The sequence below is a fragment of the Jaminaea rosea genome (genome assembly GCF_003144245.1).
Source record: "Jaminaea rosea strain MCA 5214 unplaced genomic scaffold BDZ90scaffold_4, whole genome shotgun sequence".
NCBI lineage: Eukaryota > Fungi > Basidiomycota > Exobasidiomycetes > Microstromatales > Jaminaea > Jaminaea rosea.
In genome coordinates this window covers 210,064-237,474 of record NW_020289978.1, presented here as the reverse complement: position 1 = coordinate 237,474, position 27,411 = coordinate 210,064, and the positions used below count along the sequence as shown (strand labels likewise).

General features: G+C 59.2%; 12 protein-coding genes across 12 annotated transcripts; 5 read left to right on the top strand and 7 right to left on the bottom strand.

The window, feature by feature from the left end:
• The first annotated feature begins 375 nt into the window (after positions 1-375).
• On the top strand, positions 376-4,205 carry BDZ90DRAFT_231325 (hypothetical protein). The gene has a single exon (XM_025505817.1). It carries the CDS (start codon positions 470-472, stop codon positions 4,124-4,126), a length of 3,657 nt encoding a protein of 1,218 aa, XP_025362951.1. The 5' UTR covers positions 376-469; the 3' UTR covers positions 4,127-4,205.
• A 4-nt stretch (positions 4,206-4,209) lies between these two features.
• Positions 4,210-4,959, bottom strand: BDZ90DRAFT_238514 (phosphoglycerate mutase). The gene is made up of 2 exons (XM_025507341.1): positions 4,861-4,959; positions 4,210-4,777 (listed from the first exon to the last, which is right to left on the bottom strand). Exons 1-2 carry the CDS (start codon positions 4,925-4,927, stop codon positions 4,224-4,226), a joined length of 621 nt encoding a protein of 206 aa, XP_025362950.1. The 5' UTR covers positions 4,928-4,959; the 3' UTR covers positions 4,210-4,223.
• Positions 4,960-5,923: 964 nt separating this feature from the next.
• On the top strand, positions 5,924-7,429 carry BDZ90DRAFT_218624 (kinase-like protein; the record flags this gene model as incomplete). The annotated part of the gene is made up of 3 exons (XM_025504374.1): positions 5,924-6,073; positions 6,158-7,180; positions 7,226-7,429. 3 exons carry the CDS (start codon positions 5,924-5,926, stop codon positions 7,427-7,429), a joined length of 1,377 nt encoding a protein of 458 aa, XP_025362949.1.
• A 102-nt stretch (positions 7,430-7,531) lies between these two features.
• BDZ90DRAFT_218716 (hypothetical protein) lies at positions 7,532-9,083 on the bottom strand (the record flags this gene model as incomplete). Its single annotated transcript, XM_025504376.1, has 3 exons — positions 7,532-8,164; positions 8,250-8,356; positions 8,423-9,083. 3 exons carry the CDS (start codon positions 9,081-9,083, stop codon positions 7,532-7,534), a joined length of 1,401 nt encoding a protein of 466 aa, XP_025362948.1.
• A 402-nt stretch (positions 9,084-9,485) lies between these two features.
• Positions 9,486-11,146, bottom strand: BDZ90DRAFT_231321 (alpha/beta-hydrolase). Its single transcript, XM_025505816.1, has 4 exons — positions 10,856-11,146; positions 10,323-10,776; positions 9,902-10,246; positions 9,486-9,832 (listed from the first exon to the last, which is right to left on the bottom strand). The coding sequence occupies exons 1-4, from the start codon at positions 11,017-11,019 to the stop codon at positions 9,677-9,679; spliced, it is 1,119 nt and encodes a 372-aa protein (XP_025362947.1). The 5' UTR covers positions 11,020-11,146; the 3' UTR covers positions 9,486-9,676.
• Positions 11,147-11,305: 159 nt separating this feature from the next.
• On the bottom strand, positions 11,306-12,470 carry BDZ90DRAFT_231319 (alpha/beta-hydrolase). Its single transcript, XM_025505815.1, has 2 exons — positions 12,300-12,470; positions 11,306-12,220 (listed from the first exon to the last, which is right to left on the bottom strand). Exons 1-2 carry the CDS (start codon positions 12,437-12,439, stop codon positions 11,458-11,460), a joined length of 903 nt encoding a protein of 300 aa, XP_025362946.1. The 5' UTR covers positions 12,440-12,470; the 3' UTR covers positions 11,306-11,457.
• Positions 12,471-12,583: 113 nt separating this feature from the next.
• BDZ90DRAFT_145397 (hypothetical protein) lies at positions 12,584-13,294 on the top strand. Its single transcript, XM_025503498.1, has one exon. The coding sequence runs from the start codon at positions 12,637-12,639 to the stop codon at positions 13,198-13,200; it is 564 nt and encodes a 187-aa protein (XP_025362945.1). The 5' UTR covers positions 12,584-12,636; the 3' UTR covers positions 13,201-13,294.
• A 342-nt stretch (positions 13,295-13,636) lies between these two features.
• On the bottom strand, positions 13,637-18,666 carry BDZ90DRAFT_145426 (hypothetical protein). The gene is made up of 3 exons (XM_025503499.1): positions 18,304-18,666; positions 14,594-18,197; positions 13,637-14,440 (listed from the first exon to the last, which is right to left on the bottom strand). The coding sequence occupies exons 1-3, from the start codon at positions 18,512-18,514 to the stop codon at positions 13,669-13,671; spliced, it is 4,587 nt and encodes a 1,528-aa protein (XP_025362944.1). The 5' UTR covers positions 18,515-18,666; the 3' UTR covers positions 13,637-13,668.
• A 1,060-nt stretch (positions 18,667-19,726) lies between these two features.
• Positions 19,727-20,782, top strand: BDZ90DRAFT_218601 (hypothetical protein; the record flags this gene model as incomplete). The annotated part of the gene is made up of 3 exons (XM_025504372.1): positions 19,727-20,177; positions 20,289-20,633; positions 20,736-20,782. Coding segments are annotated over 3 exons (843 nt in total), but the record flags the coding sequence as incomplete, so codon positions are not given.
• A 606-nt stretch (positions 20,783-21,388) lies between these two features.
• Positions 21,389-23,349, bottom strand: BDZ90DRAFT_231317 (putative TIF2-translation initiation factor eIF4A). The gene is made up of 4 exons (XM_025505814.1): positions 23,120-23,349; positions 22,855-23,019; positions 22,326-22,763; positions 21,389-22,245 (listed from the first exon to the last, which is right to left on the bottom strand). Exons 1-4 carry the CDS (start codon positions 23,125-23,127, stop codon positions 21,618-21,620), a joined length of 1,239 nt encoding a protein of 412 aa, XP_025362942.1. The 5' UTR covers positions 23,128-23,349; the 3' UTR covers positions 21,389-21,617.
• A 326-nt stretch (positions 23,350-23,675) lies between these two features.
• On the top strand, positions 23,676-26,703 carry BDZ90DRAFT_270655 (hypothetical protein; the record flags this gene model as incomplete). The annotated part of the gene is made up of 4 exons (XM_025508750.1): positions 23,676-25,521; positions 25,558-25,710; positions 25,762-26,101; positions 26,147-26,703. 4 exons carry the CDS (start codon positions 23,676-23,678, stop codon positions 26,304-26,306), a joined length of 2,499 nt encoding a protein of 832 aa, XP_025362941.1. The 3' UTR covers positions 26,307-26,703.
• BDZ90DRAFT_231316 (hypothetical protein) lies at positions 26,103-26,836 on the bottom strand. The gene is made up of 2 exons (XM_025505813.1): positions 26,724-26,836; positions 26,103-26,639 (listed from the first exon to the last, which is right to left on the bottom strand). The coding sequence occupies exons 1-2, from the start codon at positions 26,807-26,809 to the stop codon at positions 26,408-26,410; spliced, it is 318 nt and encodes a 105-aa protein (XP_025362940.1). The 5' UTR covers positions 26,810-26,836; the 3' UTR covers positions 26,103-26,407.
• Between the last annotated feature and the right edge of the window lie 575 nt (positions 26,837-27,411).

Here is a 27,411-nt window from a genome sequence, read left to right as displayed (position 1 = left end):
GAGAGCTGAAGCGCGGCTGGCTGGTGTCCGGTTCTTCAATCTGACCCGCTCTTCGATGTACTCCATGCAAAGACCATCGACCGAATCATCGAGTGCTCGTGGCCAAGGGGGCGTTGAGAAAGGGGCTGGTAGCTGAGAATATGACGGGCTGCTCGGCACCAGCATTGTGCGTCACAAGGAGCTGACCGAGAGAAGTGGATTTGACATAGTAGTTGTGAGGACGAGAAAAGAAGGAGAAATGGAGCAACCCACTTCTCACATCCCTGAACCCCCCGGCTGCGAGTTGTGACGGCAAAGGCGGGACGGGCCGCCCAAGGCGCCGATCATGCAGCTCCACTCGAGGGGATGCAGCGATGCGCTCCCCACATCTTTCATCCGATCCACCTCGCTGCTACCGCTTCACTTGATCGACACAACCAAATTCTCGCCTCGACGCTCGCCTTAACGCTCGTGGGCGTGGATGTGAGCCATGAGACTCGGCAGCTACTTCTTGCCAGTCAGAATATGGCTACTCGCTCTTGTCATCTGCAGCTGGGCGTGCAGCTCCATCTTCGTCGCTGCTGAGCAACACCCCTTTCAGGCTTATGACCCGACGCATCCACTATATGCTACCTCCTCTTCGTCAGATGACCTACCGACAAGCCCTCTCGATGTGCTCACATCGTCACCTGATCATACAACCCTCGTCCGCCTCCTCCAACGCGCACGATTGGTTCCGCTACTCATTCGCCTGGTCCAGTTCGGCGATGATCGTGGTCTGACCATCCTGGCGCCCACGAACGAAGCCTTCCAGCGCAGCGACGACAAGGACAGAGACTCATTCTGGTCGACAGCGCTCATTGAGGCGGAAGACGGCCAGGACAACATTGCCGCCGAACTGCGCCAGCGACTGCTCCACCATGTCCTCAATTACACTCTGCCTTACGACGTAGTGGCCAACCTGAGCGGTAGCGAGAGTGACAGCTCGACGGCATCATCATCTGTCCCTCTGCCACTTGCACGCCCTCATATGCACACCACATTGCATCGCCCCTCACGTAGTCTACTGGAGGAGCCCACTCATCCAGGTCCTATTCCTCAACCGCCCGATGGCCCACGCCACCCCGGCGCCGAGGATCGTGGTGGCCTGCTCGGCGGCGAAGGCCAGAAGGTACGAGCCATTTGGAGATGGCAAGAAGATGAAAGCAAAAAGAAGCCATCTGCTCCTCGTCGCGGCTCCCTCTGGTTCGACGTCGACGCCAAAGGTCAAGGCGGTTTCCCTGCTCTGCGGGAGGTCCGCACACGTAGAGGCCTCGTCGTCGTCCTCAACGACACTTTGGCCCTGCCTCCTTCGCTCACTGACATCGTAAAGTCTCACCCAGCCCTCGCGACCCTCGCCTCCATCATCGATGCGCGATTGCTGCACACCCTCGCACATACCGCCCACTCGACTCTCTTCCTTCCCGCCTCTCCGTCCTTCGACTTCCTTGCCCCGTTGGAGCAGTCGTATCTGCTGCGCAACACGTCACGCGAGGAACAGCGAGACGATGCATGGAAGGTCGTTGGGTGGGACCGCACAAAGGTGCTGGGCTGGCATATCACCGGTCGGGGCCTACGCGGAGACGATGGGCAATGGGGAGTAGTCGGGTATGCCGAGCGGCTGAGAGCTGCGCTGGGCGACAACGACGGTGTGCTCAACATGACCACAGTTCTTGGTGGACCGCTGCACCTCCGCTTGGACAAGACAGGCGATGAGGAAGACTCTGAAGCCTCGGGCGATATCAGGGTCGGCGACTCTGCCCGCATAGTAGAAGAGGACATCCTCTGCGAGAACGGAGTGGTCCACATCGTCGACTCGCTCCTACTTCCTCAGCCTTCTGCTCTCTCCCTCAATGTGGAAAAGACACTCCTCGCGCTCAACGCCTCGCGCTTCGTGGGCATGATGCGCAAGGCTGGGCTCGAGAAGGAGTACCTGCTCGTTGGCGGTAGCAAAGACCAGCGAGATGACGACGACGACGATAGCGACGCCGTTCAAGAGCGCAAGCCCGATCGCCGCAGCCCGCAGTGGACCATCGTTGCACCTACGGATGAGGCACTGCAGCACTGGCTCGCTGCTCACCCGGAGAAGGCACAGTGGTGGCGACGGTTCGAGGAGCAGCCTACACTGAGCGACGACGGCGATGAGGACGACGAAGACGGCTCTGCGCGGTCAAAGCTCGTCGACCTACTTCGCTACCACGTCATCCCGGGCATCGTCCGACCAGAGAACCTCACAGACGGCGGACTAGTGCCGACAGATCTGCGCAGCTGGCGATTGAAGGAGGGCAGACAGCGAATCGTTACGGCAGTGACCTCGACCAAGAGTACAGCGCGAGAGGGCAAGGAGCCAAAGGGCAATGGCGACGTGGCATTTGGTGATGCAAACGTCATTGCTGACCCAGTTGAGGTCATGGGCCACGCCGAGGATGGCCGCGACGACAAAGACGGCGATGACGACAAGCCTCCCTCCGCTCCGCCGGCCGCGCTCATTTACCTCGTCTCTTCTCTGCTCACTCCGCCCGACAACCCAGTTCAGACAGCCGTATCGGCCTCCCTCTCCCTCTCGACCTTCATCGCGGCAGTCTTCTCCGCCGAGTTGGACAAGGCGATCAAGCGTGCGCCGGGCGTCACGTATCTCATCCCAAACAACGAAGCCTTTAGTAATCTCGGGGCAATGGTGATGAAGTACCTGCTGCTCAACGCAAAAGAGTCGCGCGAGGCACTGACGCAGGTAGTGGAGTATCACTCCATCGACCAGGTAGTATACGTGGATGATCTGCTCTCTTCGCAAAACGGGCTCAAGAAGTTCCCGACACTGGAAGGCTCCACCATCTTCGCTGGCCGAGCAAAGGATAGCGACGGTAAAGCCTACATTGAAGTTCGGCGAGACGACGGCAGTGAGCATAGCGGCAATCGCACACTGCTACATCGCCCTCCGATTCGTAATGCCCGCGTCAAGGCCAAAGATCTACTCACGGATACTGGCGTTCTTCACGAGATCGACACAGTAGAGCTTCCCCCTGACCTCGACTTGACGAGCGACAAGCTGCTGCGAGGAGCAAAATGCGACACCTTCCGCGACCTCATTGTGAGGGCAGGGTACGGCTTCGTGCTCAACGGCACTCAACCGCCCGATGAAAGCGACGAAGCCGAGAAGCTATCTTTGCTGCGCAAGACCCCGCGTCAGCGCCACGGGAAAAAGCATTCACGTCGCCATCGCTTCTTCCGGGACCCTGCCCGATCCTACGTCCTCCTCGCCCCAACGGATGAAGCCTTTACGCGTGTGAATCTCAGCTACTACTATGCTGATGCGGAGAAGCTCAAGGAGCTCGTGCAGCTGCACATTGTTCCTTCGCCTGACGCGGAGGATGACGACAATTGGAAGGCTGCAGAGGAGCAGCGCAACGGAGGAGAGGATGACGCGGTGATACCCTCAATGACTAGGTGGGCCTTGCCACTGGGGCTGAGGGATGGGTGGAATGCACCTAGCCTACTGGATAGGGCGACTGGGGGAAAGAGCAGATATGGCAGGGTCGCCTTCAGGTATGTCGGCGCGAGCAAGGCGAAAGGGTGGGGACGAAACGATGACGATGACGATGACAACGACGGCGACGATGACGACGACGACGATGAGGCGCCGCAGATGGGCTGGCAGCTCGGCATCTTGGGCTCACGAGGAGCGCCTGCAACAAAGAGCGGCGCTGGGAAGCACTCGGCACGGATCCTCGACTTTGGTCGCGAGTCAAGACGCCTGTATGCTCCTGACAACGACGACGATGACGACAGCGCACAGGCATCGTTCAAGAAGAAGAAGAGAAGAAGAAAGCCAAGGGAAGGCGACGAGGAAGGAGCTCCGATGCGCGCTTTGGGCGGCGTGCTCCTTCTCAACTCAGTCCTTGTACCCTACGAGCCCAACTGGTTCCACAGATGGGGTTGGATCCTCCTCACTGTCCTGCTGAGCCTGGCAGCCGCTTCGCTGCTCGCGGTGGGTGCATGGCGCAGCTGGGTGACACGGACAGGTGGCAAGGGCAGGAGAAAGGGGAGGAGTGCATCTCGAGGCGCTGAAGGCGGGGAAGAAGGAGAGGCGATGGAAGGGGAGGAGGAGTAGCAGCATATCACGACAAAGCGCTCAGACTTGATAGTTTCCCATCCTCTATATCGATTTGCATTACTGCCAGCACAAGGTGCTGCGTCCCTGTGCGCGCTTACTCGAGGATCTTCTTGTCGAGGACCTTGCCATTCTCGTCAATCTGGTAGACGAGGGGGACACCCGTTGCGAGCTCGAGCTTGAGCGTCTCCTCAGGGGTGAGCCCCTCGAGGTCCTTGACGAGGGCACGGAGGGAGTTGCCGTGAGCGGCAATGATGATCTTCTTGCCCTTGAGGAGCTCAGGCTTGATCTCCTTCTCGAAGTAGGGGAGGACACGCTTGGCAGTGAGCTCGAGGGACTCGCCTCCGGGAGGGGGAACATCGTAAGAGCGACGCCAGATGTGGACCTGGTCCTCGCCGAACTTCTTCCTAGCGTCGTCCTTGTTCAAGCCGGTGAGGTCTCCGTAGTCGCGCTCGTTGAGGGCCTGGTCCTTCTTGGTGGGGATGCCCTCTTGGCCAATCTCCTTGAGTTGGATGGCGAGGGTGTTCTGCGCACGCTGGAGGGCAGAGGTGAAGGCCATGTCAAAGCTGGTGTAGCCATACTTCTTGAGCTCCTTGGCGCCCTTGAGGGCCTCCTCGTGGCCGAGCTCGGTGAGGGCGGGGTCCTTCCAGCCTGCGCGAGGGACAAGAGATACGAGGCGAAAGGGGGTCAGAAGGAGTACCACATCTGAGCTGATTTTGGCGCGCCGCACGCACCAGTGAAAAGGTTGAGCTTGTTCCACTCAGATTGGCCGTGGCGGGTGAGAACGAGGAGTCCTGGCATGATGTGTGTTTTCTGTCTATGGGTGGTGATGGTCGTGGTGAGAACGAGAGGAGAGAAGAAGCCACTGTCTCACGCAGCGGCACCACAACGGGAAGCGCTGGGGCCACGGAGCGAGTCGGCAAGACTGGCTCACGTGGCGTCATCCGATGCAAGCTCCACTCGTTCGCCCTCCTCAACCACAGCTTGGACTCGCATTTCCTTGACATCGATCCTCCAACCCTTATACCCTCTCCTCCTCTCCACCGGATCACAATCAACAAATCGGCGGGGTCAACTCAACAGCGACGGCCGCATCACTTGCCTTATAGTGTACGCCAAATATCCGCTATCGAGCACCCGCCCAACGAGATCTTCGTTACTCACCTCTCGCTCCCCCTTTGTACCCTGCATGTCCCACCGTCAGAACGACCGCTACGCGTCAAAGCGACACTACGATGGCAGGGATGGCAGGCAGCCGCACCATAGTGGCCAAGGCGGCGGTGGCGATGGTAGGCGTCCCGTAAGCAGCAGGCAAGAGCTCACTGGAAGTAGGCATGTCGATTCCTCAGTATATGCACCAGACAAGCGGGCACGAGTCGACGACGACAGCAATTCGGCAGGCCCATCCAAGCCAAAGCCAGCATCTGTCTCTTTCGACTCGTCAGCAGACAAGTGAGTCCTAGAGGGCGTCATCGCTGTGGGAAGGTATGGCTGACCCCACATGGTATCTTCGCCCGCCGCAGGCCATCCGCGCACCAGGACGACTACGATGCCGACCTCACCTTCGAGCTCGAAGATGAAGAGACGGAGCGTAAGCGCATCGCAGAGCAACGTCGTAAGCGCCAGGAGCTCCTTGCCAAGCTCAGTAGCCAAGGTGCAGCCTCAGCCTCAGCCTCAGCCTCGGCATTGCAGACTTCAACCCCAGCCCAAGCTTCTTCAAGCCCGGCCGCCTCTGGCTCTACTCCTCAGCCACCGCCAGCCGCAGCCGCTCGCTCCAGCCCAGGGCAAGACTTTGAGATGACCAAAGCAGAAACCAGTATCGCCGTCCCGCCGCCCGCATCACTCCACGAGGTCTCCGCAGCAGACTATGATCCCAGCGTAGACCGCAAAGTAGATGAAGCTCGCGAGCAGCAGCAGCAGCAACGCGACGCTGCTCCGCCAGCGACAGTCACGACCACAGCCGGCGTAGCACAGGGGATTGGTGAGCCTGCCCCTCCTCCTGAAAAGAACGGTACCGAGACAGAGTACGAGGAGGTAGAGGTAGACGAGGAAGACGATATAGACGACATGTTCTCGCTGGACACCGAGGCGGGCGAGAAGCCAAAAAAGAAGAAGACGATCCGCGTCAAGAAGACGAAGAACGGAGTCGCTCTGCCTGACGCAACTGCTGCTGGCGGTCCCGCGCACGCCGGCCTCACATCCAATTGGGACGATGACGAAGGGTACTATCGCATTGTCCTCGGTGAACGCATAGGCCCGAAAGGTCGATTCCACGTCTTCGCCAACCTCGGCAAGGGAATGTTCAGTGAAGTCGTGCGCGCCAAAGACTTGGGTGAGGACGGCAAGGGGAGCGGGGACAGTACGCCGGACGTGGCAATTAAAATTGTCCGTAGCCAAGAGACGATGTACAAGGCTGGGATCAAGGAGATCGCCCATCTGCAAAAGCTGGCTCGTCTCGACGTGGACGACAAGCGTCATGTTGTCCGTCTCGTCTCGCACTTCACTCATCGCGGCCACCTCTGCATGGTCTTCGAGAATCTGGCCATGAACCTCCGCGAGGTGGTAAAGCGATTCGGCAAGGATGTCGGGCTCAACTTGAAAGCCGTAAAGGCCTACGCGCATCAAATGCTCCTGGGGTTGGCCTTGTTCCGCAAGGCAGGGATAGTCCACGCCGATCTGAAGCCGGATAATGTGCTAGTCAACGAAGCGAAGACCACCCTCAAGATCTGCGATCTCGGCTCAGCAGTCGACGTAAATGAGATGGATCTCACCCCGTACCTCGTCTCCCGCTTCTATCGTGCGCCAGAGGTCATCCTCGGCCTTCCCTGCGACGCCAGCATCGATACGTGGGCCGTGGGTTGCACGCTCTACGAACTCTATACGGGGCGCATCCTCTTTCCTGGCAGGAGCAACAACCAAATGTTGCACCTGATCCAAGAGACAAAGGGCAAAGTCCCGACCAAATTGATCAGGAAGGGGCAATTCGCCCACCTGCACTTCGACGAGACCAACACCTTTCTCGCTCATGCGGCACCCACCGCAGCGAACAGCGCTGTAGCTGCGAGTGATGGGGTGGACGGGTTTGTTGCCCCCGCCAAGCGGGTCGTACTGCCCACGAGCCCCGTGAATGGGCAGGACTTGAAGTCGAGACTGGCCAGCCCGCAGGTACTGAGGGGCTTGGATGAACAGGAGGCGAGGAGGACGCAGGCTTTTGTGGAACTGCTGGGGAGGATGCTGGAGGTTGATCCGGCGAAGAGGATCACGCCGCAAGAGGCACTGAGGCACGCGTTCTTGGCGGCTTGAGAGGGCGAGGTGCGTCAACGAAGCCTCCATTCGAGGCAGGAGAGACGTGTAGATGAAGCAGTGTAATTCTGTCGTGGCTCGTATATCACATTTCGCCCTCTCTCAGCCTCTCGTTCCACGCCCGCTGGCCGTCCTATCTGCGTCCCCCGCATCGACCAAGACTCCAGTCGATGCTGCCTCTCGGGCCGCCGTAGCATCGCTGATAGCCACGGGCGGCGTAGACCCAGGCAGCTCCGCACCAGCAGCTGCCGGCCCCTCTGTTCCCACTCCCAAGGGCTCGCCTCCTTCCCTTGGCCTGAGAAAGGTCGGCGGCCTGACAATCCCGTTGAAGACGAGCGTGCCATACACGAGAAGGGCGAATCCGGTCGCTTGAGCAGGTCCGCTCCTCCAAGTCAGGACCTCCCAGCCGAGGAGCAGGCTCCCGATCCAGATGCCCAACGTCCTGCACGTATCAATCGTGCTCCTCGCTGTAGCACTCAAGGCTCGTGTGACCGCTAAGCCACACCCGTTGAAGAGGGCGATGCTCAGTGAGATGGCGACACTGCTCCAGAGTACGGCGCTGTTGCCTGTCATTTGGCGCCAGCCCGTGACGATGTCAAAGTATCCGCCGCGTCCGGAGGGGGTAGCGCCGTAGAAGTAGTGGAGGAGGGGCATGGCGAGGAGGACTGTGGTGAGGCCGAAGAGACCTTCGTACGAGACGGCAAGGAGGGGGTCGACGTTGTAGCGTGTCATGATCTGCGGGCGGAAGGGTGGAAGGAGTGCAAGGAGAAGAGTCAGCAATTGCGATATCGAGGGAAAAGAGTGGCGTCATCGCACTCACCTTCTCTTCGAGAACAAATTGAGAAGCCGAAAACAGCTGCGCAAAGAGGATGAGAAGCACGCCCAGGAAGGCAGCCAATGCCGGGGGTACCTCTGGCTCCTGATCCGCTTCTCCAGGAATGACAAATCTCCTCAACGGCCTGCCGAGCTCCTGCACGACACTCGCTCCCGGACTTGCCACGCCTTCTGCCTTCTCCCTCGGCTCGTCGCGGAGAATCGTCCCACTGAGTCCTACGACGCTCACACCCAGCATGACGGTACAGAGCGCGGCCCACTGGTAGACGTGCAAGTGCCTGCGGAGGAAAAGGACAGAGAAGACGCCGACCCACAGGACGAGTGCACCTCGAGTCATTTGATAGATGGAGACGGGTGTGAGGATCAGGCCGACGTTCATGAGTGTGGTTCCAGTGAGGTCGCAGATGGCCGGGAGTGCGAAGTAGACGGCGTGCGGGGACCAGAGACTTGCCGCTGTCGCTGCCTCGCCGTTGCTCGTTGACACAGGGTCTGACTCCTCTTCTTGAATGCTGGTAGGCAGCGCCGTATATCTCCCCTTACCCCTCCTTGCACCCCATCTGCTCCTCGCCAGAGCAACCACTGGCGGGATAACGCATAGACACTCTCCCACAAACATCTGCGCCGTCTGCAGCACGGGCTGGCTGAACTCTGTATGCTTGCTTGGGTCAGGGTCGGAGCAATTGGCGACACATTGCTGGTCTTGGTACTTGGTGAAGAGGGAGTTGCAGATGCCTGTGACTAGCATACCTGCTACCAAGAGAGGGATGGCCGCGGACCGATCCACCTGTGAAGAGGGGGAGCTGGCCGAAGGGGGAGACATGTTGGGCGAGTGAGGTGGACCTCAGGCTCTGCCAATGCGTGGTGAAGGCCGACGTGCGATCGGAGACGATGGAGGCTAGTCGTGGTGGTGTTGATGGTAAGAAAGGAGAGATAAGGAGACTCCAGCTGGAGTCGGATCATCAAAGCAGCGCTCGCCCCCTCCGACCCCGCATCCGCGTCCTCGTCCCGCATCGGCAAGACGAGCAAAGCAAGCCCCTCGCAGCTCCAGCCTCCGTCCGTCTCGCCGAGGTGGTGCTCAGGCCACCTGATTTTCCCCTACGTCAGGTCATACCAACTTCTCCCAATGTGATCACACAAAGCAGAGCACAAGTCGGCCAAGGGCGATGGAAGACAATATCGAATGCACGACGCTGGCTCACGACATTGTGCGATGAGCCAACATCGAGATGAGGGCGGGAACAATGTTGAGTCGACGACTATGAGAAGTGAAGAGAAAGTGGCGAAACAAGATGAAGAAGAACCACATCAAGACAAAGGGAGAATACGTGGAAGCGACCTGCTTGCTCACAGCCCCCTGCGAGGCCTCACCGCTCGACGCAGAAGCGTCAAATCTCTTTGCCGCTCCAAGCGACCTCAGTCGAACTCATAAGCCGCCTCACGCCTCATAGCGCGCCTCTTTTTGACCTTCTTCTCGTATTCCTTCTTGCGCTTTGGCCCAGTGGCATCGCTGACGACTTCGGCGACGTCAGAAAGAAAGCCTTCGTTCGTGAGCATGGCAGCATGGCTCCCCTGAGTAGGCGTTTAAAGGAGCTGCGTAAGCTTGATGCTGCTTTTCAGCTGAACTTGCCCGTGACTCACCCATGACCCGGTCTTGAGATTCACCTCAGCAGGTGAGAAGTGCACGTCGCTGACATTATTCTCGCCCGAAACATGGAAAAGTTCGTGGTCTAGGTACTGCACCATCTCGTCGCTTTGACGCTGCGAAAGTTTCTCGTTGTCTGTCGAATGACAGACGTGAACACGAGGGCCTTCCCCATTGTAGTAGAACGTCGCAGATCGGGCGTGCCATGAGGTGGCGGAGGCACGCTTCAATTGGCCGAAGTCAGTGCCGTGCTCGGAGGAGGAGAGGGAAAAGGCTTGAGAAAGGTAGGTGCGATGAACCACAGACTCCTCAAGCAAAGACTGCAGGTCGTAGATCCCGTCCTGCGTGCGATAAAGCGAGCGCAGTGCCACATTCAGCCACAGCATCGCCTGTTGAGACTAGCCGGGTTATACTCACTACAAGGATCCACGCCATTACCTTCTCTACGATCTTTTTGCCTTCCTTATACGTTGTTCCAATGGCGGGGACCACGCTCTCCTTGCCCCACTGCTCCACCCTTGCGTCGAGCAGAACGGCAGCAGCCATCCAAGCGCCAACCTCGTGCCCCATCAGGACCACGCGATGGGGGTCAAAGCCGTACTTTTCTGCGATGGCGAACTTCTCCACATGTTTTGTCCAGGTGATGTAGCCGTCCCTTGCGTGTCCAGGGATGGTCTCGACGGAGGAGTGGAGCAGAAGGAAGCGCAGCGCAAGGAAGAGATCAGACAGAGCCGTGGGGTGTTGATTGTTGCCCGTGGGCTCAACGAGACGGTAGCCCAAAACGCCGACAGTGAGATCGCCGTCGCTCTTGTTGATGAGCTCGCGAGCCATCTTGTTGTGATCCTTGCGCGAGCCGGAGTGCCATTCACCGCTGTGTGGTGGCAGGAGCGAAAGAGAGGGCAGAGTGGAGTCAGCGCAGTAGCGCGTCATGCTGAGCCCGCCTGACGTACCCGTGAACGAAAAGCAGGAGAGGAGGGGCAGGCTCGCTGGTGATGAGTGTGCTGCTCTGGTAGAAATCAATTCGGTGCGCCTCATCCGGTCCGTAGGACACGTCGAGGTGTTCGACGATCGTCGCCGTCTGGTCGTGCTCCATGCTGCTGATGATGGGCGACATTGTGCATCCAGGCCAGAAGGTGGGAGTTGGTAGGGAGAGAAGGGTATCCGACTTTCGCTCTGCGTCGCGGATGTGACGGGAGACGATGCACACCACTTCGCCTCCGGAGGTGCGGATGGTAAGTGATAGGACAATGGAGTGGAAGAAAGGCAAGAGTGATTGGGTGTGCCTGGGACGGGAGAAGCACACGGCGGACTGAGCGACGCGTCAATGTTCAGGCCAGGCTTTCAGAGCAATTGGGTCGGCGAGTTGAAAAGGATATCGCTGATGATGACAAAAGACAGAACAGGGAATCTACTCATACCGCATTACTTTGCTCCTTGATAATTGCTGCTATCCTGCCCAGAAACTCCTCATTTTCAAGCATTGGATCATGTCCGCCCTTTTGCACGCGGCCAGGAGAGAATGAGTGTCAGCTTGCTCGACTACACCGAGCGGTCAAAAGCCGCTCCTACTTACCCAATGGGCGCGCACGTCAAAGACCTGCGCTCTGCTTGGACATGTGCGCTTGAGATATTCAAGTGCCTCGTCGCTCTGCCTTGTGCTCAGCAGCTCATCGTCCAAAGAATGGTAAATCCCAACCTTGATCCTCTCGCTGTGTGCCGCATCCTCACCATCAGGGGCGTACGGCCACGTCTCAACCGAGGCTGACGCAAGTTGTTCTTGCTCCACGCCGTACTGGTCCTCCTCAAGAGGGAAAGCTTGCGCGACAAAGCTGCGATAGTCTGGGTATTCGTCCAGTAGCGAGGGGAGAGAGTAGATCCCGTCCACTAAGAGGTAAGCTTTGATTCTTCTCCTGAGGTCCCTGGCTTGGCCATCGTTCTGACAAAGCCTCGGCCAGACCTGACCACTCCCTTTTCGCGGTGCACGGCAGGGATCGAGAAGAACCGCAGCCGCCATCCATGCGCCAACTGAGTGGCCCATCAGGAATGCATTGCTAGGATCATACCCGAAGCGCTCTGCCGCGGTCTTACCTCCGTTATTCGGCAGGAGGAGGAAGCGCAAAGCTGCGTATACGTCCTCAATATGGGCGGGGTGACGATTTGTGAACTCGACGTGCTCGTTGGACGAGGAGGCCGAGGAGTCTGCTGTGGGGAGGGTCAAGCGATAATCGATTACGGCGACCACGGCTCCCGATTGCGCAGCGAGGCTGCGTGCCATCTTGATGTGGTCTTTGCGCGAGCCAGTACGCCAGGCTCCGCTGCGATCGTGATGAGGAGGATGGTGCATCGCGACGTCAGCTCTAGCACGCCTTTGAGTTGAGCCCATCATGCGCTCACCCATGAATGAAGACGAGCAAAGGCGCTCGACGCGAGTTAGAGCTGCTCTCGGCCCCGTGGTAGAAGTCCATATGATGCGCTTCATCTGACCCGTATGGAACGTCGACATTCTCGATGACGCTGCCTTGCGAATTTCCCATCCTGTTTGATGGTGATGAAGATCAGTGAAGGTGGGTGGACCGGAAGAAAGTGCAAATCTGCGCACGGCCTTTTGTCTCGTCTCGCTCCTGTCCGTCTCGTCTCGCCTCCTCGCGTGTGGAGAGGAGCAGCGCCACGCCCAATGTCACCCCGCATCCTTGCCTCCCTGCAATCCACTTTATCCTCCCGATAGAGCATCATGTCCTACTTCACCCCCTCCTACGATCTCCCGCCCCGAGTTCACCTGCTCAAGAACCCATCCCTCACCACACCACAACCCATCCCCTCGCCAGCCGCCTCTGTCCACCCTCTCCCGCCAGATCTTTCGGCCTACTTTGTCTATCCATTCAGTCTCGAGGCCTTCGTGCTGCAAGGTGGCGGTGATCCCGGCGCGGGCGGGGCAGGTGGTGGCTTTCGTTCAAGCCAACAGATCGAAGAGGAGGGACGTCGCTATGCGCGATATCTGGAGGAGAGGGAGGAAAGCAAGAAGGAGAGGGAGAGGGAGAGGATCAGACGGATCGCCCCCGGATGGAACGTTGGTGGTGAAGGTGCGTTGCAGCCTACAAAGAGGGGGAGTGGGGTGTTGATGCCGCAGAATGGGCAGCAGCATCAACAAAAGGAGGCGGACGGAGAGCAAAACAAAGCAGACCAGGATCCTCTGGACTCGATGGCCCAGCTGGGCGAGTACTTTGATCGCCTCGATGCATCTAAGGAGTCGGCAAAGGGTCCGCAAGGCGACCAGCAGCCGTCTTCGACGTCCTAATCAAGCCAGTGTGATCTCTCTTGATATCAAGTCGGCTGCTCAGTTCAGCAGCAAGATGAAACGACACGAGGTGCGAGGTGCAGCGCATGGCGCAACCTAGGCGCGCCACCACATGACGCTCATCCCCATCATCACCTCAGGCCTTCTTGATCGGCCTTCAAGGCTCCTCCCTCAGACGTAGAACAAAGCATGATCAAGGGCATCTCATTCATCTGGTCATTAATGGCAAAGAGCGAGGCCAACTGGCGGGCTACTCGCTCTTTGCAGGATATCATTCTCGTTACAAGATCGAGGCCAAGGGCCGAGCGGAAAGGCTCGCGCCTTCAGCTGCGGTCGGGATCGTCGCTTGAAGTGAAAGTGGTAGTGAAAGTGACAGGTGAGGTATTGAGATGGAAGATGGTTTGAGAGAAAGGGAGGAGGGAGAGAGGGGGTGATGAGTAAGTGCAAGTGAATGTTCAGAGGTCTCAATCAAGAAGTGATTGTTCGTGTCCCTCCTCCCGCCTTTGATGCCGGTGAGAGTGTCGCATCGGAGGAAGGGTGCCTGCTCATCCTCCTCCGTGCGCCAAGAGCAGCAGCAGCTGCTGCCGCTATATTGGCTGCCATGTTCTTCTCGTCATCGCCATCTGCCTCCTGAGCGATTGAAGGGGCAAAGCTCCCGTTGCTCGTAGAGGGAGTGAGGGTCGAAGACAGCTTGCCTGCCGTGCTCGAGGAGTGCGAAGAGGAGCCATGGGACGTGCTTGTGGCAGCGAGAGTCAAGTTGGAAAAGCCGGAGTCAGCCGATGACTCTCCTTTTCCATTCGTCTTTGCGATCGCCGTCCTCGACGACGGAGGCGTCGCTTCTTGCATGCCATTTAGCTTTGCAAGCGCAGCTTCGGCTTCATCCCTCTGCTTCTCCCTCTTGATCCTGATCCCCTGCAGGACGTCCTTCAGCTCAGTGACTACGCCACCATGCGGCTTCGTCCCCCGCACCACATCTGCCTCTCCAAGGGTATCTGAGGGGAGCTCGAGCGGCAAGCCGAGCTCACGACGTCGCTCCAACTCCTTGCGCTGCTCCTTGACCCTCGCTATCCTCTCCTCACGGCTCGTCTTCTCCACGTCTCCCCCTGTGCCGCTCTTCCCACTCTTTCGCGCCCTTCTCTCGACCTCCCTCTCCTCTTGCAGGCTGACCGCAATCCCCGCAATAGACTCAAAGATCTGCTCAAGGCCATGAGGCATTGCTGCATTGCCGTTGGAGAGACCGCTGTCGTTGCTTTCGCTTCGTCCGCCCGGGAGAGGAGAGGCAGATGCGGAGCGTAATCGTAAGAGGGAGGTGGCGAGATTCTCATCCGATTCGTCTGCATGAGATGCATGACTGTACGATGTCTGATCGTCGGGAAAGTCGCCTCCGGCTTGCTGTTTGTGGGCGTCGCGCTCGTCTTCCTCTGCCTCGAGGGGACTCTCAAGTCGTCCACTAAAGGTACTCGTATCCGCGCTGCCCAGGCTGGGCGAGATTGTCATTGCGCCCGTCGTGCTAGCTGAGTGCTTCGCACGCGCACGATCAGCCTTGAAAACCTTGCAGCCTCCCTCCCACTCCTGCGTGATGGCGAGCAGGTCCTCCCGCACGCTGTCCCAGAGGCGTTCCGCATTCTCCTTACGCTGCGAGACCGAGGCTCCGACGTCGCTTCCACCATTTGCATAAGAGGGGGAACCACCGTGCAGACCGCTGCTTATGGCCGGGGAGTCCATCCGCAACTCCTCATTACATGCGCGGATCTTCACTTGGATGGAGCGGAGGGATGAGATGAGGGCTTCGCTGCGGTCATCGAGCCCAGTAAAGGGTAGGAGACCTTGTGACCCTGGAATAGAGCTAGACGGCTGAGACTCGATGCTGAGGTCTTCGCCGTGAGGGTAGACATTCATCTCCTGATCGAGGACCTTTGCCATTCGTGTTCGGATGCCATCGAGGATGAGCGTCAGGCGGTGCATCGCTTTGCTGACTTGGCGCCAGTATTCCTGCATCGCCGCCTCCTCCCCGAGGTGCTTCTTCGACCCGAAGCGTAGCGCGAGCAACAAGCACAGGGCCCTCCTCCTCACGAGGTGGAAGTGCTCGAAGCTGCCTCTAAGCACGAGAAGCGAGAGCGGATCCACACTCCCGCTGACGGTGGTAGCGTCGACTGAGGGACCTTCAGTCGCGCCGATGCCGGGGGAAGTGAACAATGCCCGCCGTACACCACGCAGACTGCCTGCCCTCCCAATCGTCGTCGAGGCGGCGGAGGGGCTGGACATTGAGGGATTTGCCTGTTGCTGCTGCCAGTGAAAAGGCGAAGAGGGACCCATTGAGGACAAAGAAGCCGAAAGAGGTGGCGAGCCCGGATAATGCTTTGGCGCGGCCATTAGCAGAGTCTGCGCACCGTCAGACCCTTCCACGCCAACCCCACTGGCTGACATGCCTCCAACACTCATCCTACTGCCTGGCCTCGAATCTCCACCAAGGGCGGAAGCGATATGCATGCCATCAAGCCCGGCCTGATGCTGGTAGCTCAACCTCTTCGCCGCTGGGCTCCCATTCGGTCCACTTGAGCTCGAGGCTTCAGAGATATAGGAAAGGCGGGATCCGCTGCGTGATGCGGGCGGATTGGAGGCTGTCGTTGTTCGGCCAGGAGAGGCGAAGTTGTTCGGGTTGGGTGAGTGTGGATTGATAGGCGGGGAGGTGGATCGGATCGCGGCCGCAGCTGCACTCGGGGGATGGCTGTTGGTAGTCGCAGCGCTGGAGCTTGGAGGATCGAAGGAGATGGCATCGCCGTTGCGATTCTTGAGCAGGCTGCCACTCCGAGAAAGACCTGCTGCAGACGAAGACATCTGAGAGGAACTTGCGACAGAGTCATTGCTGTACCGCTTGCCAGAGGCGGAGGCTGAAGAAGAAGAAGAAGCAGAAAGAGGTGCCTCGTCACCCACTGCTGCGCTCTTGGAGGCATGAGCAGGTGAAGCAGCGCCAGCAAGCATCATTGGCGCAAGCGCGATATTGCTCGCCTTGCGCTGGTGCATCGGCCCGGCCATGCTAGTGGTGGAGCCAAAGCTCCGTGGCAGCGTGTTCGTCCAGCTTCCCCTCTTGTTGTTGAGGGGAGAGTTGAAGGAGTCGTCTCCCCACTCTGTGCTGTTTGGCATGCCAGTTGGCTGAGCTGAAGCCCCAGTAAGGAGGGAGAGGTTCCGTTTGTGTGGCCCATGACCTGTCGGCGTCATTGTCGCGAAGCGTGCCGAACTGAGGAGGGGAGGGGAGGCGAGACCAGGCGCTCTTTTGCTCCCCATGACAGAGCCTGCAGTGAGCGACTCGTCCCCTTCGCTTTCATCTTGAACGCGATCTAGCGAATACATATCCCCCAGCAAGGCCAGCTCGTCCTGATCGGTCAATGGCTGCAGAGCAGCGGTGAAGTCTTTACTTGCTTGTTCGGCCTCCTCGAACGCTCTGGCCAGCGCGGTCCGCAGATGGAGCATGCGATGCACTGGCAGCGAGGAACGCTGCTGCTGCTGCCTGTCTTGCTCACTGCCATGCTTGACTCCACTCTCCGCGCTCATCGAGCTGACTGACCTCTTGCCATTGACAGGCGACTGCGCGGACATCAGACCCGGCCGGTAGGATGTTGCAGTAGCGGAAGCAGCTTCGATGCGTGAAATGGGTGGCATAGGCTGTTGCTGATGACCTCCGACCTTGAAGCCGCGTGCCACAAGCTCGATCTCTTGGAGGGCGGCGAGGGAGCGATTAAGCTCGATGTCGGCGCTGCAGGCTGTCTTGACCAGACGCTTGACGCCTGCCTGCAGGTGAGTATGGGCGGTCCTCTCCTGCAGGTATGTCGACAGAGAAGGACTTGGCACACAGTTGCTGGAGGGCTGCACGAGCTCGAAGCGGAGTGGAGTCTTCTTGTCAAAGCTGCTCTTGCCATTGAGTAGTAAGGCGAGCGTCCACGCGCTGCAGGACAGGAGGAGAGTGGTGCGGAACCATTGCTGCGTCGTTGGAGAATAGAGCCAGAGAATGGCAACGGCCCAGACAAAGGAGTTGCGCAGGATGGTCGCGAAAGATTGGCGAGGGGTCGGCCTACTGTGTCTCACTGCGGTCACAGTCGAGCTGCTGACAGGCATGCTGGCTGCGAGCAGACTGCGCTCCTCCTCGGCGGTCGCCTGATCTTCGACTGGATCCTCGCTCCCGTATCTCGAAATGGAGAGGGTCGCGGTGAGAAGGAAGGAAGTGACAACCGTGTACTTGAATCTTTCAGCAAAAGAGCGCTTGGTCTTCCCTATCTCGAGCCTTTCCGAGAGCTGAGCCAGCGAAGGTTGCGCTGTCTTGCCCAAATTGCTGGTAGGTGATGCCGGTATGCCGAGGAAGTCGCTGGAGAAGGGCAATAGGACCTCGTGTACAATTCTTGACCATGTCCGGAGGATATCCTGAAAGAAGGCTACCAGAAGCGCGAGAAGGGATGCTCCATGTGCCCTTGAGGATGGCTGTGAAGCTGGCGCTGTAGGCGTCGTAGGAGTTGCGGGCTTGCTACTTGGGCTCGCGTAAGGATCTGGCAAAGCTTCCCTCGGCGGTGGTCCTCGCGGCGAGCTCGGGGATCGGACAGCCTGCGGCGCAGAGCTTGACGACGGATCAGGCGACATGGCAATGACCAGCCCGATGCTTCTGGTCGAGGCTGTCCTGCTCATCCTCTTTGGTGGACGTGGTGATACCGAGCCAACCCTCGGACCAGCTGCCGTCACATCGGAGCTCCGTCTCCTAGACATTGGCAGCGCATTCGTTGAGGCAGTAGGCGTCGTTGATCCGCTTGCTACGTCGAGATTGCCGCGATCAGACGAAAGCTCGTCGGACAGAGTGCGCAGCATTTGGGAGTTGTGCCGGAGCGAGGAGGACGAGGATGAGGTGGAAACGCGGCTGAGAGAGGAGGAAGAGGATGACGTTGCACGGTGCGAAAGTGCTGGGCGCCGTCTCTCACTGGATGGGCTGGGCAAAGGTGGGCGACGGGGAGTATCTGACAACGCGATGGATGGGAACCAAAAGTGAGCAATTTCATAGCGCTAATTAAAGCTCGATCCTTGAGGGCTCTTTGCCTCCAATATCGCTCTATTCTCACTCACTCTGATGATCGGCCATCCCTTCCATCGACGATGAGGGCGTCATCGATGCGCAATTGCCGTTGCCGTTGCCGTTGCTGTTGCTACTGCTGGTCGATGGTGACGATGCAGGCTTGGGGCCGGCATCAGTGTCGCTGCGATGAATCGAGGAGCTACTTCTGCCACCCGACGCACTCCCGCTTGGGCTGCGATGGCTTTGTATCACCTCTGCCATTGTCTTCGTGGTACCCTGCGCCCTGGATTGGGCGCGCAGTGGGATTACGAATCGCGCGATGAGATCGAAAGTGAGGATAGCGGGCAAAGCTCATGGACGAGGAGGAGCAGGCGCAGCTGCCGCTCGGCGTAGCCGCGGAGTCGAGATCGAAGGCGGCCCTCTGACAGGCAGGCGTGCAGCAGCAAAGAGTGAGAGGAGCAAGACGGCCTGAAACAGAACATAAGGCACTTTGCGACTCAGCCGCGGGCAACAGACAGGGCGGAAGCAGACGACGCGGCGGCCAGGGCGAGGAGCGAGGTGTTGGTTTGAGTTGGGTTGGCTTCGCAACTCTCCTTGACGACTCATCCTCATCATCTCAAGATGACAGCCTTGGCTGCTCCTCCTGCGGGCAGCATAGAGGCGGCATGGCAGCAAGCACTACACGCCTATTCACCTCACGACTTATCCTCATCGCCGTCTGAAGCAGGCCCATCCTCCTTTCTGGCAGTCGCCCGAGCGCGAAAAACGATCCGCGACTTTATCCTTAGCGGCGATGAGGACGAGATGCTACAAAGTGATGTGCCATCCTTCGTCAGCGACGCCGTTCGACTCCTTGCTTTGCGTGGGGTTGATGTCATCAAGTGCATCGAAGAGGCAGTCTTGCTGCGAACCGAGAGAAGTACGGCTAGGGCAGTCGAGGGCCTCAGCAAAGGAGGCGCTGTCATGAGCGTGGTGGCGAGCATGGCAGAGGAAAAGGGCAGGATGGAGCGAATGGTAGACGGCCTAAAGGTACACGCAGGAGAGCTAGACCCTATCGCCAATGTCGTCTCGAGCAGCTTGCGCAGCGAGCTCACGGCGCAGCTGGCCCACCATCCTCGAGCACTAGAGAGCATCAGGGATACTATCACCAACCTCTTCATGCGGCAGGCCCACTCCATCTCCTCCAGCGCAGAGGAACACGCTTTTCACTTCAACTTGCAGCAGATTGCCATAAATGAGCATGTACGACTCATCGTCGATCGGGCAGCCCGCCTAGCCGTCGAAAGAAAGGTCAGAGCAGTTCTTGGCCAAGGCGAGCACGACGATGACGAAGGAGAAGCAGACGCTCTCCCTTTCGATATCCCCGCCCGTCCTCTCCTCCTCACCTACATCTCACAAGACCTGGCCAACGTTACACGTCACTGGTCCCCACAAGACGGCGATCAGGCATGGGTCTCCCGCTTCACTTTCTACATGGATGTGGAGCTCACCAAGGGGCGAGCATTCCAACTCTTTGACCTCATCGCAGACTGGCCAGATTCCACGCCCGCTGTGGGAGACCTCAAGGAGTCTATCTCCCAGACATCCCTTCGGCTGTTCATCTCACAGACGCTCAGCGCCTCCCTCCGCAAACGGCTACTCCATCCAGGGGCGAGGACGAGAGACATATTGCAGCTGTACGTCTCTCTCGTCTATGCAGTGAGGCATATCGACCCTCAGGGCATCGTCCTGAGTCGGGTTGCGGGGCCTATCAGGCGATATTTGCGAGCGAGGCCAGACATTGTGCACGTGATCGTCTCCAGCTTGTTGGGCGGGGGTGATGAGGATGATGCAGGCTTTGAGCAACTCAGGAGCGAGTTGGACGCGGCGGGCGCAGAAGTCGGGACAGGGCCCGCTACTGGCGCGGCAGGGCGCCACGATACCAGTATTGTAGGCGATGTCACCATTGGCGAGGACGGCGGAGTCTCTCAAACAGCCACCGTAGCTGTAACAGCTCGCGCCGTAGCTGCCACTGCAGCGGCCGCGTCGGCCGCAGGCGAATCGCCCACCGACTACCTCGACCCCAACTGGACGCCTCGTCCAATCGATGCAGGACCCTCCTATCGACAGTCACGCAGCGCAGACGTCATCGCGATGCTCGTATCCATCTTTGACGATCGTGCTACGTTCGTCAAGGCGCTCGAGGTCAGCACAGCGCGCGCATTGCTTAAGAGTAGGGGCTACGACGTACAGACAGAGTACCGCAACAATGAGGTCCTGAAGCGCCGCTTCGGAGACGCTGCGCTCGCAAGGTGCGATGTGATGCTGCAGGACGTGGTGGACTCAAGACGGACGGACGCGAGTGTTTGGAGTGTATTAGAGCAGGCCCAGCACGACGCAGGTGCAGCAGCTACGCTGGCAACCGCGGCGTCCCCACCTCTTCCACCCACGGTGAAGGCGAAGCTACCCAAGGATTACACACGGGACGAGCCAACGATGCGAGCTATGAAGCCGCTGATCACCAGTCGACACTTCTGGCCTGACCTAGAGGGTAGTGAAGCCCCTCCTGTCCCTCCTACCAATTCGGCCTCAGGTCCATCAGCCGGCCAGTCCTCAACGCTAGGCTCGGTGGGCCCACCACCTGGCGGACTGGAGATGATCCTTCCTGGTACTCTGGGCAGGGCGCAACAGCACTACAATCGCGCCTTTACTGCTGTGCGCGAGTCGCGACGCTTGAGGTGGCTGAGTGGCTTTGGAAGCGTGCAGGTCAAGGTGGAGATGAAGGACGGACGTGTGTGGAGCGAGAGGGTGGATCCGGTCAAGGCAGCTGTGCTTGTCGCTGCCGCTGGCGAGCAGGAAGGGCAAGGGGAGGAGGAAGCAGGGTTGGCGGCTGCTACGCCGGAAAATCCGCTCTCGAGGCAGCAGTTGGCGGAGCAGATGGGGCTCGCCGGGGATGAGCAGGGTCGGAAGTTGCTCGAGGGGGCATTTGCGTGGTGTGTGAGCAGGCAGGTACTGGTCGAGGTTGAGGGGAGACCTGGATGGTATGTTGAGGCCGAGGCGAGGAGGTAAGCAGTTTACGCTGTGATCGATACCACGTCCAGGCGACTATCTCTTCAACGCTATTCAAACAGTCACACTGCTTCACGCCGCCACGCTATCCCGCTTTTTATGTTGCTTTTTGAACGAGAGATTCCATTGAGGTCTTCGACGGAGGCCCGAGTCCCTCTGATCTACGTCGACGACGGAGGCCGGCCGCACTACAAAGTCCTCAATACGTCAACAATGGTGTCCCACGCGCACCCTCGTACAGGCCGCCTCAAGTACAAGAGCAATCGCAGAATGCCACAGGTAGTAGGCCAATCCCTTGGCGTTTTTGGGTTGGTGCTTAGATGAGGTCAGCGACGTTGAGGGGCATCTCGCTGATCTCGGTGGAGTAGAAGGCCTCAATGTCACGCATCATGCGGACGTCCTCAGACGTGACGAAGTTGATGGCAACACCCTTCCTACCGAAACGTCCACCACGACCGATACGGTGGATGTAGTTCTCGCGGTTGAGGGGCAGGTCATAGTTGATGACCAGCGAGACCTGCTGAACATCGATACCACGGGCGAGCAGGTCGGTGGTGATGAGGACACGCGAAGAGCCCGAACGGAACTCCCTCATGATGACCTCACGCTGCGCTTGGTCCATATCGCCGTGCATGGCCGAGACGGTGAACTCGCGCTCGTGGAGCTTGTCGGTGAGCCAGTCGACCTTGCGGCGGGTGTTGCAGAAGATGACGGCCTGGGTGATGGTGACCGTCTCGTAGAGGTCGCAGAGGGTGTCGAGCTTCCAGTCCTCCTTCTCGACGGCGACGTAGAACTGCTTGATACCTTCAAGCGTCAGCTCGTCGCGCTTGACGAGAATGCGGACGGGGTCACGCATGAACTTCTTGGTCACCTCGAGGACGTCCTGGGGCATCGTGGCCGAGAGGAGGACGACCTGGGTGTCCTGGGGAAGGAGTTGGAAGACCCTGTGAGCGGGAGGAAAAAGACGAGAGACGTCAGCTATGCCGTTCACGTCCGACCACAGTGCTCTTGAGGGGATACGCACTCGTACATCTGGTCCTTGAAACCGCGAGAAAGCATCTCATCGGCCTCGTCGAGGCAGAACATCTTGAGGTGGTCAGTTCGGAAGGCGCGGCGGTTGATCATGTCGTAGACACGGCCGGGGGTACCGACGACGACCTGGCAGCCGTCCTGGAGCTTGGCCATGTCCTCACGGACGTTGGTACCACCAATGCAGGCGTGGCAGTCGATCTTCATGTAGTCACCAAGAGCGATGACGACCTTCTGGATCTGCTGGGCCAACTCGCGGGTAGGGGCGAGAATGAGAGCCTGAACATTCTTGATGGCAGGGTCGATGCGCTGAAGGATGGCAATGGAGAAAGTGGCCGTCTTGCCCGTACCGGACTGAGCCTGAGCAATGACGTCGTGGCCCTTGATGACAGGGACGACGGCTCGCGACTGGATGGCAGAGGGTCGCTCGAAACTGGGAGAGAGGAGACGACGAAGGGGAAGAGGAGTGAGCCCTTCGCCACTTCAAAGTTCTCTTCATTTTGAGAGGTTTCGCCCGAACTCACCCGTAGGCGTAGACACCACGGAGAAGCTCAGGGCGCAGCTCCATGTTGTCGAAGTTGTCAATGACCGTCTCCCAGTTGGACTCGATCTCGCCATCAGCGATGTTGAGGTCCGGGTTTCCCCCGGCGGGAGCGGCAGCGCCAGCGGCGGCCGTAGTCTCTTCGGGCCTGGCGGTAGGGAGAGAGAAGTCGAATAGAATGGTGCTCGTCAGCAGCTGTCTTATTTCTTCAACGCCATCTTGCGGCTCGCAGCCCGCGGATCACCCACTTGCTCATGATTGGATGGACTGTAATCCGGAGTATCCAAGAAGTCGATCTATGCGACTACCTGGAAGGACTGGATTCGATTGATGGGTATCAGAAGCTGCGTGAAAACGGAGCTTCCTGGCCTTTTGATGAGGTGGAAAGGTGTGCTGTGTAATGCGACAAAGAAGGTGCGAAGACCTGGTGAGGAGGAAGAAGAGGAAGGTCTGGCCTGGCCCGTAGTCGTAGTCGTAGTCCGTCGGTGAAGTTTTCGTCTTGCTTGACGGCGAGGCAGGCACAATGGCAGAGGCTCAGCTCCTCGCTCCCTCAACTTCCTAGCCTGCGCGACGCTCAATCAGCGAGCGGCGGCGGGCGGGGCGGAGCGAGCCAGGCGACGACTCGAGAGACGGAGCTCTGAGTGGCGCCTGCGTCTGCGTCGTTGCGTTGAGTTGCGTTCGCGTTGGTGCTGCTGAGTGAGCAAGGGTCGAGAACGAAAGGAAATCTCAATCATACATCACTTCTCGTCCTCATCACTACGCTGCAATAGCCAGCCGATCAACGCTCCGCCCTCATTCACCGCCATGGCATCTGATGGCGACGGTAGGGGAGGCGCACCGCCAACAGGACCGTCAGCAGGAGCAGGAGCTGGATCTAGAGGAAGAGGAAGAGGCGGGCGAGGAGGAAAGGGAAGAGGCGGGGGAGCAGCACACGACAGCAGCTCTAGAGGCAGGGGAGGTGGTAGAGGCGGTAGGAGAGGCAATTTTGGTGGCAGTATCACCAGGGAGGACCAGCATGAGGCATCAGCGCCAGCCGCAGCTCAAGCGGATGACTCCGAGAGCCAGACAAGCTCTGCAGCGACCACCGCCCCGCCGCCGCAGGATAAGGGCAAGCAGGTAGCCGCTGCCGAAGACGAGGAGGACGAGGAGGACCTCTGCTGGATCTGCGCAGAGCCAGCCAAGCTATACAGCGTCGGGCCTTGCAATCATCGCACCTGCCACATCTGCGCAATCCGTCTACGTGCGCTCTACAAAGTACGAGAATGCACCTTCTGCAAAGCCTCTCTGGATCACCTCATCTTCACTACCTCACCCGACAAGAACTTCGGTGACTTCACCCCGGCCGACCTCCCTCACTCAGACAAACGACTGGCTATCAGTTTCGAGACCAATGAAGCGCTGCAAGATACCTTGATCCTGTTGCGCTTCAACTGCCCAGACGAGCGATGCGATGTTGCCTCGACTGGGTGGGACGACCTCAAGATGCACGCCAAGCGCGACCATGATCGTCTACTGTGCGATCTTTGCATTCGACACAAGAAGATTTTTGCGCATGAGCATACCCTCCACACTAGCCAGTCCCTGGCCGCTCACATGAGGCAGGATCATCGCTTTTGCGAGTACTGCCACGCTCACTTCTATAGCGATGACGAGCTCTTCGTCCACATGCGAGACCGCCATGAGCAATGCCACATCTGCGAGGCAAGTGGGAATGAGGCGGATCGATGGAAGTACTTTCGCGACTACCGCATGCTAGAGCAGCATTTTCGGGCAGCGCATTACCTTTGCCCGGTCAAGGACTGCTTGGACAAGAAGTTCGTAGTCTTCGAGAGCGAGATGGATTTCAAGGCGCATCAGGTCGCAGAGCACCAGGCGCAGCTGTCGAGCAAGGAGCTCAAGGAGGCCATGCGCATCGAGCCAAACTTCCACTATGATGAGCCGTCCAGCATGGCAGGCTCGTCGAGCGGCGGACGAGCAGCGGGCGGTGGTGGAGGTCGAAAGGGCCGCAGGGGAGGACGAGAGGCAGACCCAGCACCACCATCAGATCCGCTTGGTCTCTCAATGCTCGCCCTGCGCGCCAACGTACCAGGCGCAGGCCCAGCCAATCACAGCCGTCGCATCAACTTCGGCGGGCATACAACGAGCGAGGCTTCACGCGATCAAGCTGCTCGAGACGCAGCCACCAGAGCATCACAAGCTGCTCAGGGATCCGCAGCTCCCTCCTCTTCATCGGAGGCAGAGCGTCACGCCGCCTTCCTTGCTCGCGTGACGTCGATCATGGGCGGGTCAGACGCCAAAGTTCAGAACTTCCGAAATGCTGTGCGCATCTTCCGAGCAGGCGAGATGTCAGCCAACGACCTGGTGGACACGATCCACTCACTCGTCGGCGACTCTTCTGCCACGCCACTGGACGGGGCAGCCACTGTCGTCAATGGGCTTGTCGACCTCCTTGAAGACGCCGGCAAGCGCAACGATGTCCTGACCGCCTGGAACAAGCTGCGTGTTGAGCGTACACAGTTCCCCTCGCTCGTACCGATGGGCAATGGTGCCGGCTCGTCCACTTCAATTCGCAGCGTCAAAAATCGGGGCACGGCGAACAGCAACCAGATTTGGGCAAACGTTGAGCGCGCAGCAGCAGGAGGGAGCAGCAGTGGAGGACGGTGGGGAGCGGCCGCTGGTGCTTCAGGTTCGACTGGTCGGCTGGTAAATCGTGAGCAGCACTTCCCTGCGCTCGGCTCAGCCAGCAATTTTGGCACGGCGGCAGGGGCAGGGAAGAAGGCGGCCGTGCCTGGATCAGCGGCGCATGCTGCATCCAAGGGCGGCAACACCGCTGGCCCCAGTGGCAAGACGAACATTAGAGCCTTGCACGGCTCCACTCCCTGGAGCTCAGCCTCGACGTCGAGCAGGACGGCACCGCCCTCTGCTCCTTCACCGCCTGTACCCTACTCTACGGGGCATCACCCGGTCTCCTCAGCGAGCAAGCTTGCCAGCACAAATGGCAGCTCCTCCAGCTCAACGCCGCGCACAAGCTCGAAGAGCGCCTTTCCCTCGCTCCCAACAAATGCTAGCGCAGCAGCTCTCGCAGCGCACAAGAAGGCGGTCCTTTCCAGCAGTTCCTCTCGGGCCGCTTCAGGATCTAGCACGCCGATCAATGCGGCACACTGGGCAAGGCAGAATGGGGTGTCGAACGGTGGAGACTCGCGCATCGACTCTTTGCCTAGCCCTTCAGCGTACAGCGGGCTCACATCACCACCGCTCATGTCGAGGGGAGGCAGCGCCAATGGGAGCAACGGGGTGGATGTGGATGATTTGGGTGCCAGGCTCGCCGCAGACGCGGGCCTTGGCGGTAGCGGTGGGCAGCAACAGCAGGGAAAGAAGAAGAAGAACAAAGGGGTGGCAATGATGAGCTTGGGTGGTGTGCACCGTGGTGCTTAAACGGGGCGTAGGGGCGACCTTTCACTCTTTTTGCCTCGTCATCGTCATTCATCTTGCAATCTCTTCATTGTCTCTCAGCATCGCAGTCGCCATCTGTGATACTAAACCCGGCTCCCATGGTCTTGAGTCCCCACGCTGCCACCAGGCTGGCTGTCCCTCGTCTGCCCACTCTCACCCTTGGGCTGTTCCTTATCAGCGAACCCCTCCGGGCCATCATGGTCGGCATCCCCTCTTGCCTGACCGACTTCACCCTGCCCCTCGGCGCCCGCGTTCTTCATGTTCATGGGCTGGCCTGTGTTCGCTTCGAAGTTGCGGGCGTTCTGGGCGTATTTGCTGCGGGAAGGGGAGGTGCGAGGAGGTGCGGTTAGATGAGAGGCTACGCTTGCTGCGCATCGTACCACGGCTTGGTGGACTCACGCCTTGAGGTCAGCGACATGGCCTGAGAGGCCCTCGAGATTGACCGTCCCATCTGCGTTCTTTAGGTTGTGTCCGCGACCTGCCATGATGGTGCGTTTGATGAGGGATGAGAGGATGGTCGTTGAGATTGAGTTGAGAGTTGGGGATGAGAAGCGCGGTAGACAAGACGCTGAGCCCTCCACTCAGGCGGTGCGAGCGGCGTCAAGACCAGACCACGTGGCTCTGTCCGTCATCCAACACGAAGTCGAGAGGTCGAAGCTCGGACGGAGCTTACGGTCAATCAATTCCCTCATCTTGACCACTAGCACCTGACCCGCCTAGACTGCACACTGACACTCTCGCGCTTGACTCGCTCGCTACGGCGCGCGAGCTCAGAGATAGTTCAGCTTGGAGGTCGATCGCTGCACACAGATCGCAATCGTCACCTCCGTGCCTCTACCACAATGGCCGCCTCCAGTGGCACCTCTGGCGCTGCTCCCCCTTCCCCTCACCAGCTCGAAGCAATGGCCTCATCATCGACCAGCATGCCCGTACCCGACTACCTCTCGATGCTTTCGCCTGCGCAGCTGGCTGCCGCTACGCATCCAGCCGTCGGCGCCCTCTCTATCTCTGCCCCGCCTGGCTCGGGCAAGACGCGAGTCCTAACGTCGCGCGTAGCCTGGCTCGTTCGTGAGCAGAAGCTCATGCC